This window comes from Polistes canadensis, unplaced genomic scaffold (genome assembly GCF_001313835.1).
Source record: "Polistes canadensis isolate GaletaPanama2010 unplaced genomic scaffold, ASM131383v1 scaffold_14, whole genome shotgun sequence".
Lineage (NCBI taxonomy): Eukaryota > Metazoa > Arthropoda > Insecta > Hymenoptera > Vespidae > Polistes > Polistes canadensis.
The window spans coordinates 513,886-530,660 of record NW_014569561.1 but is presented as its reverse complement, the minus strand read 5'-3'; the positions used below and the strand labels follow the sequence as shown (position 1 = coordinate 530,660).

At 30.6% G+C, this 16,775-nt stretch overlaps 4 protein-coding genes across 5 annotated transcripts in view; 2 read left to right on the top strand and 2 right to left on the bottom strand.

The window, feature by feature from the left end:
- LOC106793417 (myb-like protein X) overlaps positions 1-3,911 on the top strand; it is a 7,393-nt gene extending 3,482 nt beyond the window's left edge. Inside the window, exons 5-7 of the mRNA XM_014760317.1 lie at positions 6-137; positions 180-1,394; positions 2,053-3,911. Coding sequence (XP_014615803.1) covers positions 6-137; positions 180-1,385 — 1,338 coding nt within the window. The 3' untranslated portion in view covers positions 1,386-1,394; positions 2,053-3,911. The remainder of the gene's footprint in view (positions 1-5; positions 138-179; positions 1,395-2,052) is intronic.
- On the bottom strand, positions 3,746-6,209 carry LOC106793416. Its single transcript, XM_014760315.1, is given in 8 exon segments — positions 3,746-3,886; positions 3,999-4,023; positions 4,112-4,287; positions 4,931-5,098; positions 5,101-5,426; positions 5,517-5,708; positions 5,788-6,011; positions 6,090-6,209. Coding segments are annotated over 8 exon segments (1,332 nt in total). The 5' UTR covers positions 6,188-6,209; the 3' UTR covers positions 3,746-3,763.
- An 892-nt stretch (positions 6,210-7,101) lies between these two features.
- LOC106793460 lies at positions 7,102-16,647 on the top strand. Its single transcript, XM_014760411.1, has 4 exons — positions 7,102-8,083; positions 8,180-8,325; positions 15,226-15,741; positions 15,839-16,647. The coding sequence occupies exons 1-4, from the start codon at positions 7,832-7,834 to the stop codon at positions 16,029-16,031; spliced, it is 1,107 nt and encodes a 368-aa protein (XP_014615897.1). The 5' UTR covers positions 7,102-7,831; the 3' UTR covers positions 16,032-16,647.
- LOC106793459 (carbohydrate sulfotransferase 11) lies at positions 8,909-14,749 on the bottom strand. Of its 2 annotated transcripts, XM_014760409.1 has the most exons (7): positions 14,209-14,749; positions 13,241-13,410; positions 10,545-10,801; positions 10,144-10,384; positions 9,894-10,073; positions 9,637-9,794; positions 8,909-9,223 (listed from the first exon to the last, which is right to left on the bottom strand). In XM_014760409.1, exons 1-7 carry the CDS (start codon positions 14,219-14,221, stop codon positions 9,136-9,138), a joined length of 1,107 nt encoding a protein of 368 aa, XP_014615895.1. In that variant the 5' UTR covers positions 14,222-14,749; the 3' UTR covers positions 8,909-9,135. The 2 variants fall into 2 exon arrangements, with proteins under 2 accessions (XP_014615895.1, XP_014615896.1); XM_014760410.1 differs by lacking the exons at positions 13,241-13,410; positions 14,209-14,749 and adding an exon at positions 10,920-11,384.
- Positions 16,648-16,775: the final 128 nt, after the last annotated feature.

Sequence of the window (16,775 nt, the reverse complement as noted above, 5' to 3'; positions counted from 1 at the left end):
AAGAAGAAGACCAAGAACAAGAAGAAGATAAAAAACAAGAAGAAGATAAAGAACAAGAAGAAAACAAAGAAAAATTAGAAGATAAAGAAACATTAGAAGATACAGAAAAATTAGAAGATAAAGAAAAATTAGAAAATAAAGAAACATTAGAAGATAAAGAAAAATTAGAAGATAAAGGAACATTAGAAGATAAAGAAACATTAGAAGATAAAGAAAAAACAGTAGAAGTTGAAGAAGAGCAAGAAGAAGACAAAGAACAGGAAGAAGACCAAGAAAAAGACAAAGAACAGGAAGAAGACCAAGAAAAAGACAAAGAACAGGAAGAAGACCAAGAAAAAGACAAAGAACAGGAAGAAGATAAAGAACAAAAACAGGAAGAAAACAAAGTGCAAGAAGAAGACAAAGAACAAAAATGGGAAGAAAACGAAGTACAAGAAGAAGACAAAGAAAATATAACAGAAGAGGATGAAAATATGGTGAAAGATAAAGAACAAAAACAGGAAGAAAATAAAGAACAAGAAGAAGATAAAGAAAATATGACGGAAGAGGATGAAAATATGATGAAGGATAAAGAATATAACGCAAAAAAGATAGAAAATATAACAAATGAACAAGAAGATAAAATGAAGGAAAAATCAGAAGATGAGGCGAACAAAAGTGATGATAAAGAAAAGGAAAGAGACGACATCGACATTGTTACAGAAAGCGAAGATAAACCGAAAGAAATAGAAAAAAGCAAAATTGAGAAAGAAAAACAGAATAGCGTTTTAAATGCAGATAACTCTCAATTAAATGATAGAAATCATTTGGACGATATTCATACTGAAAAATCAAAACAAGAAGAGGAGACAAGTATAAAAGATAAAAAAGATGATAAGAACGAAACGGATACAGATGAAAAAAATGAAATAAATGAAAAAATAGTTAATAGTGTCAGTTTAAAAGCCTCTACCGAAAGTAATGTTTCTAAATCTGATATAAAGTCAATAAAAGATGACTCTGATTCTGTTGAAGTAGTTAAACAAGTAGAAAAAGAAGTAAATACATCTACAACTACAATGATAGAGTCTGAAAAGAAGAAAGCACGCATAAATGATACACAAGAATTACTTTATGATCTGACATCTGTAAACGAATGTAGTTCAAGTAATGAGATCGATCAAATAGAAAAGAATAATAAAGAATCAGGTAATACAGTGGTAGAAATGGTAGAACGTATTTCTAATTCAGCCATGAGTGAACAACAAAATTCTTCAAGCGCTGTAGGTAATATAAGAGATATTCAACTGGAAGCGGAGACTTTGGAGGATATTACACTTGAAATACAAAAGAGTGCAGATATGCCATCTTTAGATCCTATGAATACTACAGAAATAATATTTTAATAAATTGAAGTAAGTCTATTATATATTAAATTTAAAGTGTTATCATTAATTTTGTAGATATTCATTCTTTTCTTTCTCTGTAAATAAATTTTCTTCAACAAAAACATTTTTACCATCTGTTTTGTAAGAAACTCAGTACTTTGATTTATGAAATATATTATATATATATATGATATGATTTTTTTTTAAGTAAAGAATATATATACACGCGCAAATATATATAGGGTGTCCTGTAAGTGGCGATAGAATCGAGTAGGGGATGATTCTACATGAAAAAGTCAAAAAAGAATAAGTGAAAATTTGTTAAGTACGTGTGCATTTGATTGAGCTTGCAATATCCTAGAAACTATAACTCTTGTTTGATAAACGTAAGAGTAGAACCGATTTATGAGATATCACACCGCCACTGTTTATTAACAATTAAGAAGCGCAAAAGTACTTTTCGAAATATCTAAGAGTAAATTTGTCACTCTCTGCTCGCTTGTATCATCAGTTACAGGATATCCTTTATATAAGATGCTTTTACTGGCTAATTTTATTATATTCTTTATAGTTATATGCATATATATATATAATAAATATATATAAAAATATATAATAAATATATATATATATATATACATACATACATACATACATATAATTGGTTTTTTAATTTCTTTTTCAGTTATTACTTCATATCAAAGGTAAATATAAAATGAACAAAATCAGAGATAAAGTAAATTTAGTACAAAAAGGGTACGTCTCAGTACACACGTATATTATACATAAATTTATAACACATCAACACATTATCGAAATACGTTTAAGGAGAGAACAATTAGTTTTTTAACTTTTCAGAAAAACATTCGAATATTAAATTTTGTATAAATTGTACGAAAAAATTAATTCATCGCGAATTAAAGACTTTTCATGTTTTTAAATACCAATAATGGAGGTACAAGGATCTTTTGAGCAATATTGTTATAGTTTTTTCTTTTCTTACTATTTCTTGTTTTTTTTCAAACATACATACATATTAATATTAGTTTTTGTTGCACTCTCTCTTTATTTTGCTGTTTTGAACTAGAATATCATTGAGTACGTCATTTGAATAAGGAATTTGTTTTTCTTAAATAATTGTAAAAAAAAAAAAGGGAATACATTTCTTTATTAGAAATTATAAGTATTAAAATGTTGAATATAATATATTAAAGAAGAAACATTTGTTAGAGATACTTATAAATATTAACTTTGTTTTGTTAGATGGCTTAAAATCGGTGGACTTGGGTAAACAAAATGTTCATAATAATCATAGTTCTCTGTAATATGTCATAACGTTTACTTATTGTAGACAATGATATTAGAATAGTATAAATAAGTGAAGTCATAAATACCTTTATCAATGTCGCATTGCTTATTGGTCCAAAAAATCTCTCTTTTATTTTTCCACTTATACATTTTGCACAGAGCGTATAGATTATGTTTTTCACATTCTAATATCAGATTTATAAACTGTTCTATTTGTTCTTGTCCTGTGTATATGTTATAGGGAATGTGTACAATGCCTAGGCATTGTCCACGATACCGAGCCGTTTTTGGCAATCTAGGAAACAGAAGAATTCTTATCTGTATCTTTTGTTCCTCATCATCTCATCATTGTGGCACACGCTGTTTACACAATGCTAGAAGAATACATTATTGTACATTATTACCCCCCCCCTCCCCCAAATCACACAACCCTGCCCTCACACACACACAAGTGAGCATGCAGTGGGTTGTTAAGACTGTGCGTGCCGCTATACTATGCGTATTTCTATAAACTGAAACTTAATGTCGATTTGCAGCACACTTGTCATGTGTGTTCTTCTGTTTCCTACATTGACAAAAACGGCTCGGTATTATGTACAATGCAGGTATTGTACACATTCCCTACATATGTATCAACTTATATGAATAAATTGAAATTAACAAATCTATTAATATATTCACGACGGGCTTTGTTCGGGCGAGATGTTTTGCTGAATACTGCATAAAATAACTTGAAATATAAGACATAGTACTAAATGAAGAAAAAATAATATTACAATTTGACAAACTTAGTAAGCAAATATAATAAAAATAAACGTTTAATCATTAAACAAAATTTTATAAATAAATTAATAATTAAAGTGTAATATTTTATAATCTAGGACTCTGTTTGCAATATTTAGTTACAAATTTTGAAATGACGTAGAACTATATTATTGGTATTCAGCTAAAAAAAAAATTTGAATTAACATAGGATTACATTGCCGATCTCAAATATATTAATATAAATTCATTCAAAATTAATATTATATGTAAATATAAGTAAAAAGGAAAAAAGAAAGAAATTAACCATATAGTATTTCTATAATTTAAACTTTACCCCTTGATATACCAGTGATAATTCTTGCTTGATCTGCTTCCTCGATAAATCCAAGATCATAATATAAACTAAAAGCTTTTTCCAAATGTGGCGTTGCCAAATTAGGTTTCATCTAAATATATATGTTCAAACATTTATATTACTTGGTTTTAGTTTTCAAGTATTTTATTTAATCCAATAATACATCTATATATACATAATGATTATTCACGTAAAATTGTAACAAGTTTTAGCTTTTTTAATAAATTACTTTATTAAAAGAGATACTATCTATTACATTGTAAAACTTTTATATAATATTTTTGAACAACAAATATATTAAACTTGTTACGATTACGTGAATCTTTTTGTATAAATATAATATCTATGAATAAAAAATGTATTAACCTGATTTAATAAATGTTCACCAATATAGTAATGCGCTTGTGCAAGTTTATACGGTAAATCAAACTGGATTGCATTTTCTCGAAATAGATTTAAATGTTTTTCTGTATTTGCGGTATCATCAATTTCCTAAAGAAAAAAACAAAGAGATAATGAAAAAGAAAATTGATAATGCCAATAATAATTGATCCACTGTTTATTATCTTTATTGTATAATAGTTTATAAGAAGTTTTAATCTTAAAAAAAACAAAAAAGGATAGTTAAGTGTATATTAATAAATTTTTGATATAATATTAATACTAACAAATAGATTTCCTAGGATTTTAAGTAATCTTTAAGTACCATATGTTTTTTATAAATAATAACCTATTAAAAAATAACTAACGAAACAAATTAATATTAAAGTAAATGATAATAAAACAAGCAGTAAAATATAATACACGAAAGTAAATAATTTATCTTAATGCATCACTCACATTAATTATATGTGTGAACTAAAATAGTATTTTATAAAATATCTATGTTGTAATGCAATGTATAAGTTAACATTAAACATTTACAGATTATGCTATTACGAAGGGCCTTCTAAAAGTCGCTTCACTGAAATACAAAATGATAAATGTTTGTTGAATGATTGCAAAATATTGTAATTCAATTAATAAGATAGTATTAATTGTTTTATTTTTGTTTGAAAAAGCGACTTTTGGGACACCCTGTATATGCTAGATCGTAAGCGCCATTACTTATATGTTTTTGGATTTGTTTTGTTACCTTGTAAGCAAAGGCCAATTCCATGTGTGCATTACAAATTCTTTCGGGATCCGAATTTCTTTTGGCCATGGCTAGTAATTTAGAAAATTCTTGCAAAGAATATTTAATTTCGCCATAACGCAAATGGGTCCTTCCTAGCTCATACAAAGCGTTAGCTATGTAATCGTAATGACCGGCTTACTTGAAACATATAAAACTTTGTATAAATAAATATCTTTAGTAGAAAAGTCATCATAAACTAATAAAAAAAAAAAAATAAAACACTTACTATCCGTGGCTCTTTTTAAAGCTTCGTTGCAAGCCTGCACAGCAAATTCGGAATCCTCTTGACCAATTCGTTGAACAAGTGCAATAAGAATTTTGTATATCAGAGCGCAAGATTCTTTAAAAATTGTTTTTTGTTTTTCATTAGATATTTTCGAAACGTTCCATATTTTATTTTCTGATGCTTCTCTTGCAATATCCAAATATTCGAGCGCTTTAAGCCAATCGACCTCTATTAATCACACACATAATTATCCGTTAAATTTTAATAAAAATTTTGATTTCATTATCATTTACGAAGTAAAATAGATTTTTTTACAACCTATCATAGAAAGAAATTTTCCGTAAAGATATCGTACGACAGTGATATTGCGTGCATCATCCTCATCAACTAATTCGGCTGCTTTCAGTGCATTTTCGTAAAGTTTTTTTGTTACCCACCACCAATCTTCACCTTTTGATTGAAAAAATATTGATATTTTTATCCACAAATTTGACGCTTCTATTGATTGTCCTGAAAAAGATTTATTTTTCTTCTTTTTCTATATGTTGCTGTGTTTTATAGATTAGAAAGAATATTATTTAAATATTACCCAGTTGTTCAGCTTTTCCAATTGCGATTAAAGTTTCTTTGAGTTGATTTAATAGATCTCGTTGATCTTTTAATCGTGGCTTTGTCCAGGTAGATGTACCAGGACCAGCAATGTTCCTTCTTTCTTCATCGAATTTAATTAAATTTTGAATAAAATCAGCCGCATTTTCTAAGCCTTTTTCTTTAAGTTCGTCTATGACTGCTTCATCGTGTTTTAAGTAGAATCTTTAAAAGAATATAAAAAATATTAACGTCTTAAATTTTGTATAGTAACATGTTAAAAAAATGTATTTTTCACTTAACCGTTTTACTTCAGAAAGAGGTATCATCGGTAACATAGTCTTCAAATTTGCACGAATTTTTTTCATGTTATGCCATTCGGCTTGTGCAAGATTTTTCATTTTTTTCTTGCGAAGAAACAGACTATCCTCTTCTATTCGATTTTTTTTAAATACTTTGTCATGATTTTTATTATCGAATAAATCCTTACAAAAATTCCAATTGTGATAAGTCATTTTTAATTATCTCAATTGGTTTTTCAAATATTAGATCGATTAATATCGTAATATTCGTGTCAGTGATGACATTTTTCGTTAACGGAAAGACTGTCATTTACATGAAGCATAATTTTGTTTTTTCTTTTGTTTTTTTTTTAATAAACACATTATGTTTTTTTTCATTAGAACATAAAAATGTATTAATTTTTTCGTTATTTAGAATTACATTAGAACTACATTTATAACAGAGCTTCTGAAGTTTTTCTAATTTTATTTGCGATAAAATGTATATTATATAACATGTGATATACATTATACCGAAAATAATATCGCGTTCCTAGGTCTCTTTAGCACTTTGTGTAAGATTGCTGTTATTAAAGAGCAATGAGCTATAACGATGACTCTACTATTCAAATTATAATGACTCTAATTTTATTGATATTTCAAAATTAAACTGAATTAATTAGTTTGGAAAATCTCGAAAGAAGCATAATTTCCGGTTAATTCAAATTTCATAAAGTAGTGGATAAAGTGAAAGGTCTTTACAAGTACGTTTATACATTATTGTAAAAAATCAATCAATCGGAGGATCAAAGCTGAAGAAGCAAATTGGAGCAACTAATTTTTGAATATTTATTAGGTAAAGGTTTAATAAACAATTTAAAACTAATTAAAGCGCGGGAGCAAAGGAGAATTTTGATTTAGAGCTTTTTGAATAAATATTTTTAATACCTGCATCAGAGAAAAACACGTAGCAATATACTTTTCATTAGCAACCACATTTATTATTTTGGTTTATTTTTAAAAACATAATTTAATTGTACTTATTGTCATGCGAAGATTTCATATTTAAATGTTAAAATCTGACAAATATTAACTGCACTGTGCGAGTTTAAACATTTCCCCAATAATTTTTTTTGTGGACTTTTAGTTACATTTTTTGAAATTAGGAATCACTGTGCGGCGTGTGCGGCTTTCGCGCCACTAAACGCTAGGGATTTTCTAGTGAATCTAATCCACAATTAAATTATAATATTGGCGGTAACAATGTTTTTATGTTGGTATTAATGGGCCCAGTTGGTGGCAGTTGAAACATAAATTGTTCATCTGTCAACATTTTTAAATAATTCAAAATTAAATTAAATAATAATTATGTACATTTAATTAATTCGTCAAATAAATTTCTATATACATAATTTACTATCAACAATACAAATATTTTACGATATGTTATGATAATTAATAAAAATGAATGTTTCTTCTATATGTGATTTTACATAGGAGGATGATTTCATGCAGTAGTTCTGTTGTTTGTTAGTGAAGTATTACAGAATTAAGAAGAAAATAATTTGAAACGAGAAAATCTTATCGTATTGAGTCGTAGTCGTCTGAGACAGATCAAACAACCTTTCATCGATATTTTAATTGCGATTCGATTTGAAAGGTTAAGCAGCATCTTAGAGTGTTGTTTATTTAACAAACGTTCTTGTAATAGCTTGATGTTTCCGTACAATTAAACAATATTAGAAAGGCTTTATTTACGAAGTCATGGATTGTCTTGACGACGACGCGCTTGAGTTTAGTGATAAAGAGGAAGATTCCATTTTTAATCCTTCATCCTCTAACATATGTAACCCCATAGAAGAATATCTTAAACAACAATTAAGTTCTTTACAGAACAGGGTAGATAAAACGAATAATGAACTGGAAGAAATAAAGGACGAAATTAAAAATATTTCTAATAGTTTACTTTTCAAACTTGTCCATGGCCATGATAAAGATTCTGATTCAGATAGCGAAGTAAGTCGCCCCATGTATTTGATTATTATTAAACCTGTTTAATCAATTTTTGAATCAATTAATAACACAAAATTGTTTTGCTTATATTTACTATAGATGTACACAATCGAAGGAGAACCAGTGATTAAAACGAACTTTAATTATAACAAACCCAGCAATTTCTTGGTACTGAAAGACCAGTGGCAATACGTTCTTCTAGATAAATGGATAATAGGTGCAGTCTTACAGAATGTATCATTTCAGTGAGTATCCATTTTCTTTTTATAACATGAAATTTTTCTTCTGTAATATATATATATAGATGAAATGATTCAAAGTTTGTAGTAGCGTCCATCAAAAATGTTTTCTATGTTATGGGAAAATGTGAAGTCATGCATGTTACTTATTTGCCATTCCAGATATAAACAAATACTTTTCCAATTTTATAATGTGTATTATATATATTATATAATAGTATGATGAAATATAACAATTATTTGACAGTGTTATAGAGGAGAAAGTAACAAAGGCATTTTTTTTTCTATTTCAACGTATATGCATATAAAATTTGTATCAATAATTTTATTACGAAGACGCGTAATACTTGCTTGTATTTTTTATTGACAATATGTTATTTCTCCTTTATTTTGTAAATTTGTGCAGTGGATTCAAGTATCGAGTATATTTCTTAAATAGGAAGAAGCTCTCTGTAATTAAATAACACAAAATTTCAATAATTAATAAATCAAAATTTAATTTTTGTTTTAAAAATTTTCTAGAATTATATGAAATATTTCTTACGTATTAGGAAAATATTTAGGATGATGTAGTATCGTTTAAAGTATATTTTTGTTTAAAATTAATACTCTTTTTTATTTCTATATAATAAATGACAAACTAATGACTATTATATACAGATAACATAGTAGTTTTCAACTTTATCAAGCATAATCTAATGTTTCGTTGCGTTTTTTCATCAAATAAGAATTTATTTTGATATAAAAAAAGAAATGCTGCATTCGCAAATAGTTAAGATCGAGTTACGATCGTCTTCTAGTTCGCATATTTCCACTTCAATTTTTGCATATCAACGTAGTCGGCTTGTCTTTTCCAAGTGAAATATATTCCTCGGGAGAATAATCGAAGAGTATAAAATCATACCTAAAATAATAAATAAAAATAATTGATATTCATTAGAATATGATAAGCATCGCTATTAAAAAAGTGACAGTTATTTATTGAGTTAATATTTCAAATAAATAAAGTCAGCATTTATAATAAATTACTGGTATCTAATCTAAGCGATCAATATTTTAAATAAATGATCAGTATTTTCAATAAATTATCCGTACCTAATCTAACTAAGTGATCAGCATTTATAATGAAATATTTATATCTGTCCTTTATCAACACGCAACCTATACAAGACCTTGGCTATTTATTTAAAATACTGACAGATTATTATTAATATTGAGCAGAATATTAAATATACTGACTATTTAGTATGTATAAAAACTAAATAAATGAGAGAAAAAAATGGATGTACTTGTAGATAAAGAATGTCTTTGGTATACCTAAACATTTCATAAAGATCATTGATTTGTGTCTTGGATAATTGAGTGAAATAATTTTTGACAACGTCTTTCGTTTGAACACCTCTCGTTGGATTCTTCCATTCCGGTTTAATGATATGTCCAACGTGTGCTTGCTTTATAAGGAAGTCCTGATCTTCCTACGTGCGATTAAAATTCATTTATTCATTAGAATACATTAAAAAGAAAGAAATAGGTAGAGAAAATGAAGAATTAATATCATTTTTCGCGTGACTTACTCGAAGTGTTTCGAATTTTGCGATTATATCGAATCGCACTTGGCAGGGTGTGCAAAAGTTGACTATCGGTGTCCAGTGCATGTCCAATTCGTTTCCAGCTTTCCACTGGCACAAAAGCCATCTAACAAATTCTTCAAAGAATGGATATCTCGGTCCATGTTTACCAGTCATTTTCGAATCCTATGGAAAATATAATTAAAAGAAATCGTGTCGATCGATTAAGTTAAATATAGTCTTGTTCGATAAATACCTTTGATCTGTAATGCCAAACTATGTGAGCACCGAGATTGCTGTGAAACGTATGGGGCAAACTATGCTCCAATTTGTCTCTATAGGCACTCAACAATCTTTCGAAAGGATGTCTGACGATTAGGAAGCTGATACTGTCATTTAAAAATTTCGCTAATTCTTCGGCCGTGTGTCTAGGATATTTTTGCCGTGCCAGAGATACTGGTACAGCTTTAGAGGCTTTTAAAAATTGCGGACTGTATCTGAAAGATTCGATTAAGTGATTGACATAAAACCCCATTCATTTAAATATCTTCAATCATTTTTATATTATACCAATCGAAATTTGTTAAATATACACACAAAATATTAGTTTTATTAATTTAAATAGAGATATACTGGGCAACGAACGTTTCTTCTTACCCTGCAAGTAGATTGAAATTATACATCCATGAGGTGGATGCAGCTTTAAATACGTTGCACCATATCAGATGATATTCTCTATTTACAAGAAATTCCCAAGCGTTGGGCTTGTGAAGGGAATCATTTCCAGGACGATCGAGTCCTTCCTCGGCACACTTTTCAGCCAAAAATTTTCTTCGTTCGATCAAACGAGCTTCTGTTTCCGCAGCTGTAGCTAGTTCGATCATTCTCTCCTCTGGCGTTAGGTTGATATCGTCCTGAAAATATGTACGTTCCAAATATTTTTCTTTTATATTGATTATATCCAATAAATAGGAATAAAATAAATCAAAGAATGAGTGTATATGAATGAATGAAAGTTTTGTTTATTCTTACCAGGTTCAAGATCTCTCAGAGCACGTGCGTAAGAAGCATACAAGGTGCATTTCTACGTATGCTCTTACGTAGTATCATATATTTACATAGACAAATGTGCACACATATACGTACACATATATATAGAACTATCACACCGACCTTCTATGTTACACGCAAGGTTAAGTCAATTTCCACAATTAAACTAAACACTTTTATCTATGGGCTATTCGCGCGCACGTCGTCCTACGCTACGTTGCATCGAGAATGAGATGAGTCGTGTTGCAAAACACGTGACATTTGACCTATATCTTCGCAAAACACCCCATGCACCATATAAATTATAGTATTTGTATAGGTTCGATCACCTGTATCATCGATGCAGATCTTATCATCTTAACAAATTTATATATTGAACGAATTGATTGTACTAACGTATACAAAAAAGAAAAGGAAAGAAATAAAAGGTAAAGAGAACAAATTTATTATATTTCTCGTTTCAATTTCGGCAAAAATGTACGAAATAAAAGAAAAAGAAAAAATAAATCAAAAAGAAGGAGAAATAGTTAAACGAGAAGAGGCTAACGTGTAATAGAAGTGCGCTGCTGCCTACCTTCCCCTTATTGATTTCGTTCTAGAGACTATTCCGCTATCGCAAATGTGGGCCACAACGCTGCATGACCGAAGGGCTCTCTGTGGGCGGCGGTGCATCCGAGAAAAGTTCGCCGCCTTTGTATTTGTGCAAGTGCATCGGAGTTATACACACATATTTGCATGCATGCATGCATGCATGCATAACATGCATACAGAGTCTGCTCGACGGGTATTAGGCCAATTTAATTTTAAACTCCCGATCAATTTATTTGATTTCCAATTTTGAGTATAATAATACGGGCCGATCTGGTAGAAAAATTCGACTCTGGGTGAACTTAAAAATAAAAAATATGCTTCAAAGTAGATCACGTGATAGAAATTTAAAAGGGTTACTTTTCTGTACCAGAAGATTTTTATATTCTTTGATCTCTCTTTGATAACATTTTTTCTTCTTTTTTTCCAATGCTTTTACTTGTACTTCAAAGTCATTGAGCCCCACGGATACACCTCGTTCCTAAACTTCAGAGCCAGTCCTATATATACGTACCATACATACAAATCTACATTTGTACGCATTGTGTAACGTTCGTCATTTATTTCGTATTGTTCAATAAATCAGCTTCATTAATCTTTCGCATAAACGATAGATAAAGAAACGCATCTTAACTTTCGAATCACGTATCGTTGATCTTAATTGTTTACACGTACTCCTAGCAATGCGACACGTATGTATTTTAATATTATTAGCTTTATCAGTTTTAAAGGGGGAATAGGAAAGAATAATGTATAACAGTTGATCGACAGCAATGATTTGTTTTTCAATAGAACTATTTAACAATTTTTTCAAGGTCAATATATTATACTCTTGGAATGTTGTTTGTTTTTTTTTTTTAACCACGGGTCTGTTCTTTTCTATTTCCTTTTCCATTCTATTTCTTTTTCTTCTTGTCAAGAGATTGTTGTTGGTTGATTCGAACACACGGAAGCCGAATATCTTCCACATATATCTTATCTTTCAACTTAATTTGCTGTTCTTTTGCATAGTTTAAAGAGGCCATATCAACCGATCTGCGTGTCCAGGCGCCGCATTGCGCCTGGAACTTTGCCAATTCGTGCTTGTGGTGCTTTCAAAACGAGGGCCTACTGATTTCAATCTCTTTTTAAGAGTTCTTAGGAAAAATCATTTTTCATGCCTAAGGAGAACTTTATCGACTATGTTATATAAGAATACTTTGAAGATATATATATATATATATATATATATATATATATATATATATATATAATATATGATGTAATTCGGATAGATCCGTGGCCAATGGCAACTTCGATAACCTTAAGATAATCTTCTAATACTCTTATGGGACTAAATGACTTGAACGGTTACGGTCTAGCGGCTTCTTCCTCTAAATGACATAATTAATTTTCTTTCCTTCTTATTCTTATGTTAGATGAATCAGAAAATTAGACGAATGAGAAAAAAAAAAACAAGTCAAGCGATAAATATTTAGATTTTAATTTTGTTTTTGGTATTTCATTCGTTAGTAAAACAATTGTGAAGGTTACAATCAATCTCGTGGTTTTATTTAAATAACTTGCAATTATAATTATTGAATTAAATTAATTTCTTTTTATACATAAAAAATGAAGCATCAAAAAAAGAAAAAAAAAAAGGAAAGAAGATAAATGTAATAAATTAGAAGGGTAAATGTAAGAATTAAAATTAAACGATAATTATTCAAACTTACGTCCAAAAGTGTTCCCTGTTGCACGTTGTTATGATCATCTTGATTGGAGAGGGCCAAGATGATCAAACCCACGATCGCGGCAGCCAAAAGTGCTCGACGAATTCCCGCGAATACGTGACGTCGTGGTGTCATCTCCCTGAGAACGTTCTTCCTTCTGTATTCATATCGGACTGAAACAAAGTGGAGAATCATTTTTTCATATTTCTATACATTCCAATTTATACACGGAAATAATTGTGCGTGCGCGCGCGCGTTCATGCACACACAAACACACACACGTTCAAAATATGCAATCGTTTGTTTGTTACATAAAGGTAAATTATAGAATCGCTGACATTGTTATGCGTGTTTTATTTCGCATTTAACCTCGTCAACAATTCCTCTTACGGAAAAGTGCAATCTTCCTCGACGATATTTTACAATTCGATTGTTAAATATATTATGCATAATTGACAAGTTGCGTTAGGAGGGTTGCTAAATTATTATTCGCGATATTATTAAATAAATATTGAAACGGGCAATGAATTTTGTTGAAACATTCTTTCTTTAATTAATATCCAATTTTGCAACGTGATATTTTTGTTTGAGCTCTTTCCTCCTCCCCCCCCCCACAGAAAATTTTTCTCTTACATATACACGTATATATTATATCTCGTGGTAAAAGGTGAGACGTTGTTACTTAGATGATTAGCGTTTCTCACGCGGATTTCAAAGATCACTTCCGTACGATATCGCTCTTATGTCACGTAGATTTTGCGAAATAACAATTTACGCGTGTTCCTCGTTTACGCCCCTTTTTTTCTCCTTTTCTTTTTCCCGATCCAATGACAAAACGTTGTTTGACATTTGCGTTAATTTTTCCTATTATAATTGCGTTATCAGATCTTTTTTTGTTTCTTTTTAAATTACATTACGACAATTAATTAATGTTCTTTATTTGTAAATTAAAAAAAACTAAGGAGTTGTACCTTTTTCGGACATACAAGCCGAAAATCCTGCAACGTCGGGCTTCGTTAGAACATTTATCGCACTTATCTGTAAACGTCGAGTCGAGTGATCTTTTTTATTGTCGTATCTTCCTCGTCGAATGGGATCAAAGTGTCACACCTTTTCTCTTTCCGTTTCTTCGGGATTTCCTTTTTTCTTTTTTTTTTTTTCCTTCGCTTTGTCCTTTCAATTGACGCACGTGTGATTCTCGCGCACGTTTTGCGGAAAGAAATTAATGCGCGCACGGATCACCGAACGATCACGGCGGCATCACATAGATCACTGAGAAGAGAACGTTGGAACGGTCGTCTGCTAGTCTAACAATATGAGCGAGCAAACGAGTTAGTGAAAAAGAGAGAGAGAGAGAGAGAGATAGAGGGAGGGATAGAAAGAGAGAAAGAGAGAAAGAGATAGAAATAGAAAGAGAGAGAGACGCCAGGCGTCCCAAAGTCCAGCGTCGTTGCTCCTGTTGATGGTGGTGCTGCTGGTACTTCTGCTGCTGCTTTACTGCTAGTGCTGGTACTGATGATTCTTCCAATGTTAGTAGTAGTAGTAGTAGTAGTGGTAACTGCGGTTAGTCCGTGTAGAGTACGGTAAAGTTCCGGATTGGTTGGATTTTTCGCGGGTCGATTTGTCGGAGTTGAATGTGAACAGCGCAAGCGCAGGACAAGTCGAATAGGTCGGGAGGTCGCGAGCAAAGGGAAGGTCTTCCGCAAAGGGGGAGCAAGGGACGAAGAAAACCAGGGAAGAGAGACGCCCAGGGGGGGGTATAGATAAGCTTGATCCAATGCCCGACTTTCTTTACCTATGCCTCTAATCCAGAAACAGGAAACGAAGCACAAATTTTTATACTTTTAGGGTACTTGCTAACTATTGTTCGTTATCACTAATTCATTAGGATTTGATTATTATTCTTGTCATACTTTTTTTTGTGATATTTCTTTCTTACACGAATATATATACTTTTTATTATCTAATTTATATTATCTCTTTTGCAGAATATTACGTGAGCTTAAATTTTATGCCTTCCCAAAAGGCATCAACGAAATTCATGGTGTTGTATCAGCTTTCTGGCAAGAGGATGGTAATCTTTGGAAAAAGATTGACGTGATCCCATCGAGGAAAGGCAACATTGTAGCCACGCTTGTTCTCGATCCCATAGATTTTCATGAAAATTCTGTCGTAGAAATATACAGCACGATTTCATACGAAAATTTGGATACGGAATTGCAGCTAGCTATACCGATCATTACTTTCTATTCTCGCGATATTTTACGTGGAATGTATGATATGAATTTGTCCCAGCAACCGATGTACAGCGTGTTAGCATTGAAAAGTATCTTCCTTGAAGTTACTATAGATCTTCCATTTGAATTAGATTCCGATAGGTTCGTTCGTCTTTTGCAGTGTCTCGATGCTAAAAAAATCTTGACCAATATTTATACCATCGAAAAAATCGAATGTTACGCTATGATCGAAACTTTATCGAATAATAAGATAAATATAATGGCAAGGTAAGTAGCTTGAAAACAAAAAGATTAGAAAATAAGTTAAGTTTTCGAAAATGTGTCTTTCATGTCCTTTCTTTCTTCTCTTTTTTTTTCCTTGCAGAACAATGTCTCATTTGAAATTAATCCTAAATATAATACAAGAAGAAGCCTCGATTCCTATTACGAGACTCGAGGAATATAGGTGTGCCGAAGCAGCAGAAGCTTTGATAGAAGAGTTGGAAACATATCTCGGTGGTCTCAATTTCTCGAGAATGCAAAGGGCAAGGATAAAGAGTGACCTGTTAATACCATGATCTCGTATATGAACGATATAACGTATTCAATCATACGAATTGTACGAATCCAAGGTTCTATGTAATCAACAATCACCTGTAATGTTTAAAACAAAACAAAAAAAAGAAGCATTCTTATAAAAAGATCTTTTATTCTTGTAATAAATTAAAAGAACACGAGGAAAGAAATAAATAAAATCGTTCATCATTAGGATCATCGTGGAAAAATGGGAATTTGTGTATAAAACTTCGAAAAAGAATTAACAATCTTTCAAGAATTTCGATTTTATTTTTGCAAACTTTACTTTACGTACGCATTCAATTACGTACGCATTGACGTTATGTATGCGTGTAACGTGTATGTGACACGTTTATAACCGCATTTGTCACGGTTAAACGTACGTCAAATTTTCTTCGAGCCGGATATGATGCTGAACACCAATGCGCTCGTCGGTCGATGAATGATCGTCGACAGCAATCGAGATGCTGCTAGTTTGTTTTTTTTTGTTTTTTTTTTTTTTTTGGTTTCTTTTGAAAATATAATCGATAGAAGCCAACTAAAAGGTTTGATATCGTAATATTTTTTCTTTTTTTTGTTTTTTACCGTAGCAAGATGACGAGTGTTATATATCATACGTATACAATATATTTTCTAAATAATTATTTTTATACGGCGTGGTTGGTGGTGTTCGTTAGATTTCTATGCATGTGTGCTCTAAAAGCCGAATAGACGTGCAGCACGGCTTAAATACTAAATGGACGGGT

What these genes read in the sequence shown, in the direction of transcription:
- LOC106793460 (XM_014760411.1), top strand. Translation starts at nt 7,832, where the DNA reads ATGGATTGTCTTGACGACGACGCGCTTGAGTTTAGTGATAAAGAGGAA. An exon ending in ATTCTGATTCAGATAGCGAA is followed by an intron (nt 8,084 to 8,179) that starts GTAAGTCGCCCC and finishes TATTTACTATAG; the next exon opens with ATGTACACAATCGAAGGAGA. An exon ending in AAGATAAATATAATGGCAAG is followed by an intron (nt 15,742 to 15,838) that starts GTAAGTAGCTTG and finishes TTTTCCTTGCAG; the next exon opens with AACAATGTCTCATTTGAAAT.
- LOC106793459 (XM_014760409.1), bottom strand. An exon ending in AACAGGGAACACTTTTGGAC is followed by an intron (nt 10,802 to 13,240) that starts GTAAGTTTGAAT and finishes ACATATTTTCAG; the next exon opens with GACGATATCAACCTAACGCC. An exon ending in CAAAATTCGAAACACTTCGA is followed by an intron (nt 9,795 to 9,893) that starts GTAAGTCACGCG and finishes AATCGCACGTAG; the next exon opens with GAAGATCAGGACTTCCTTAT.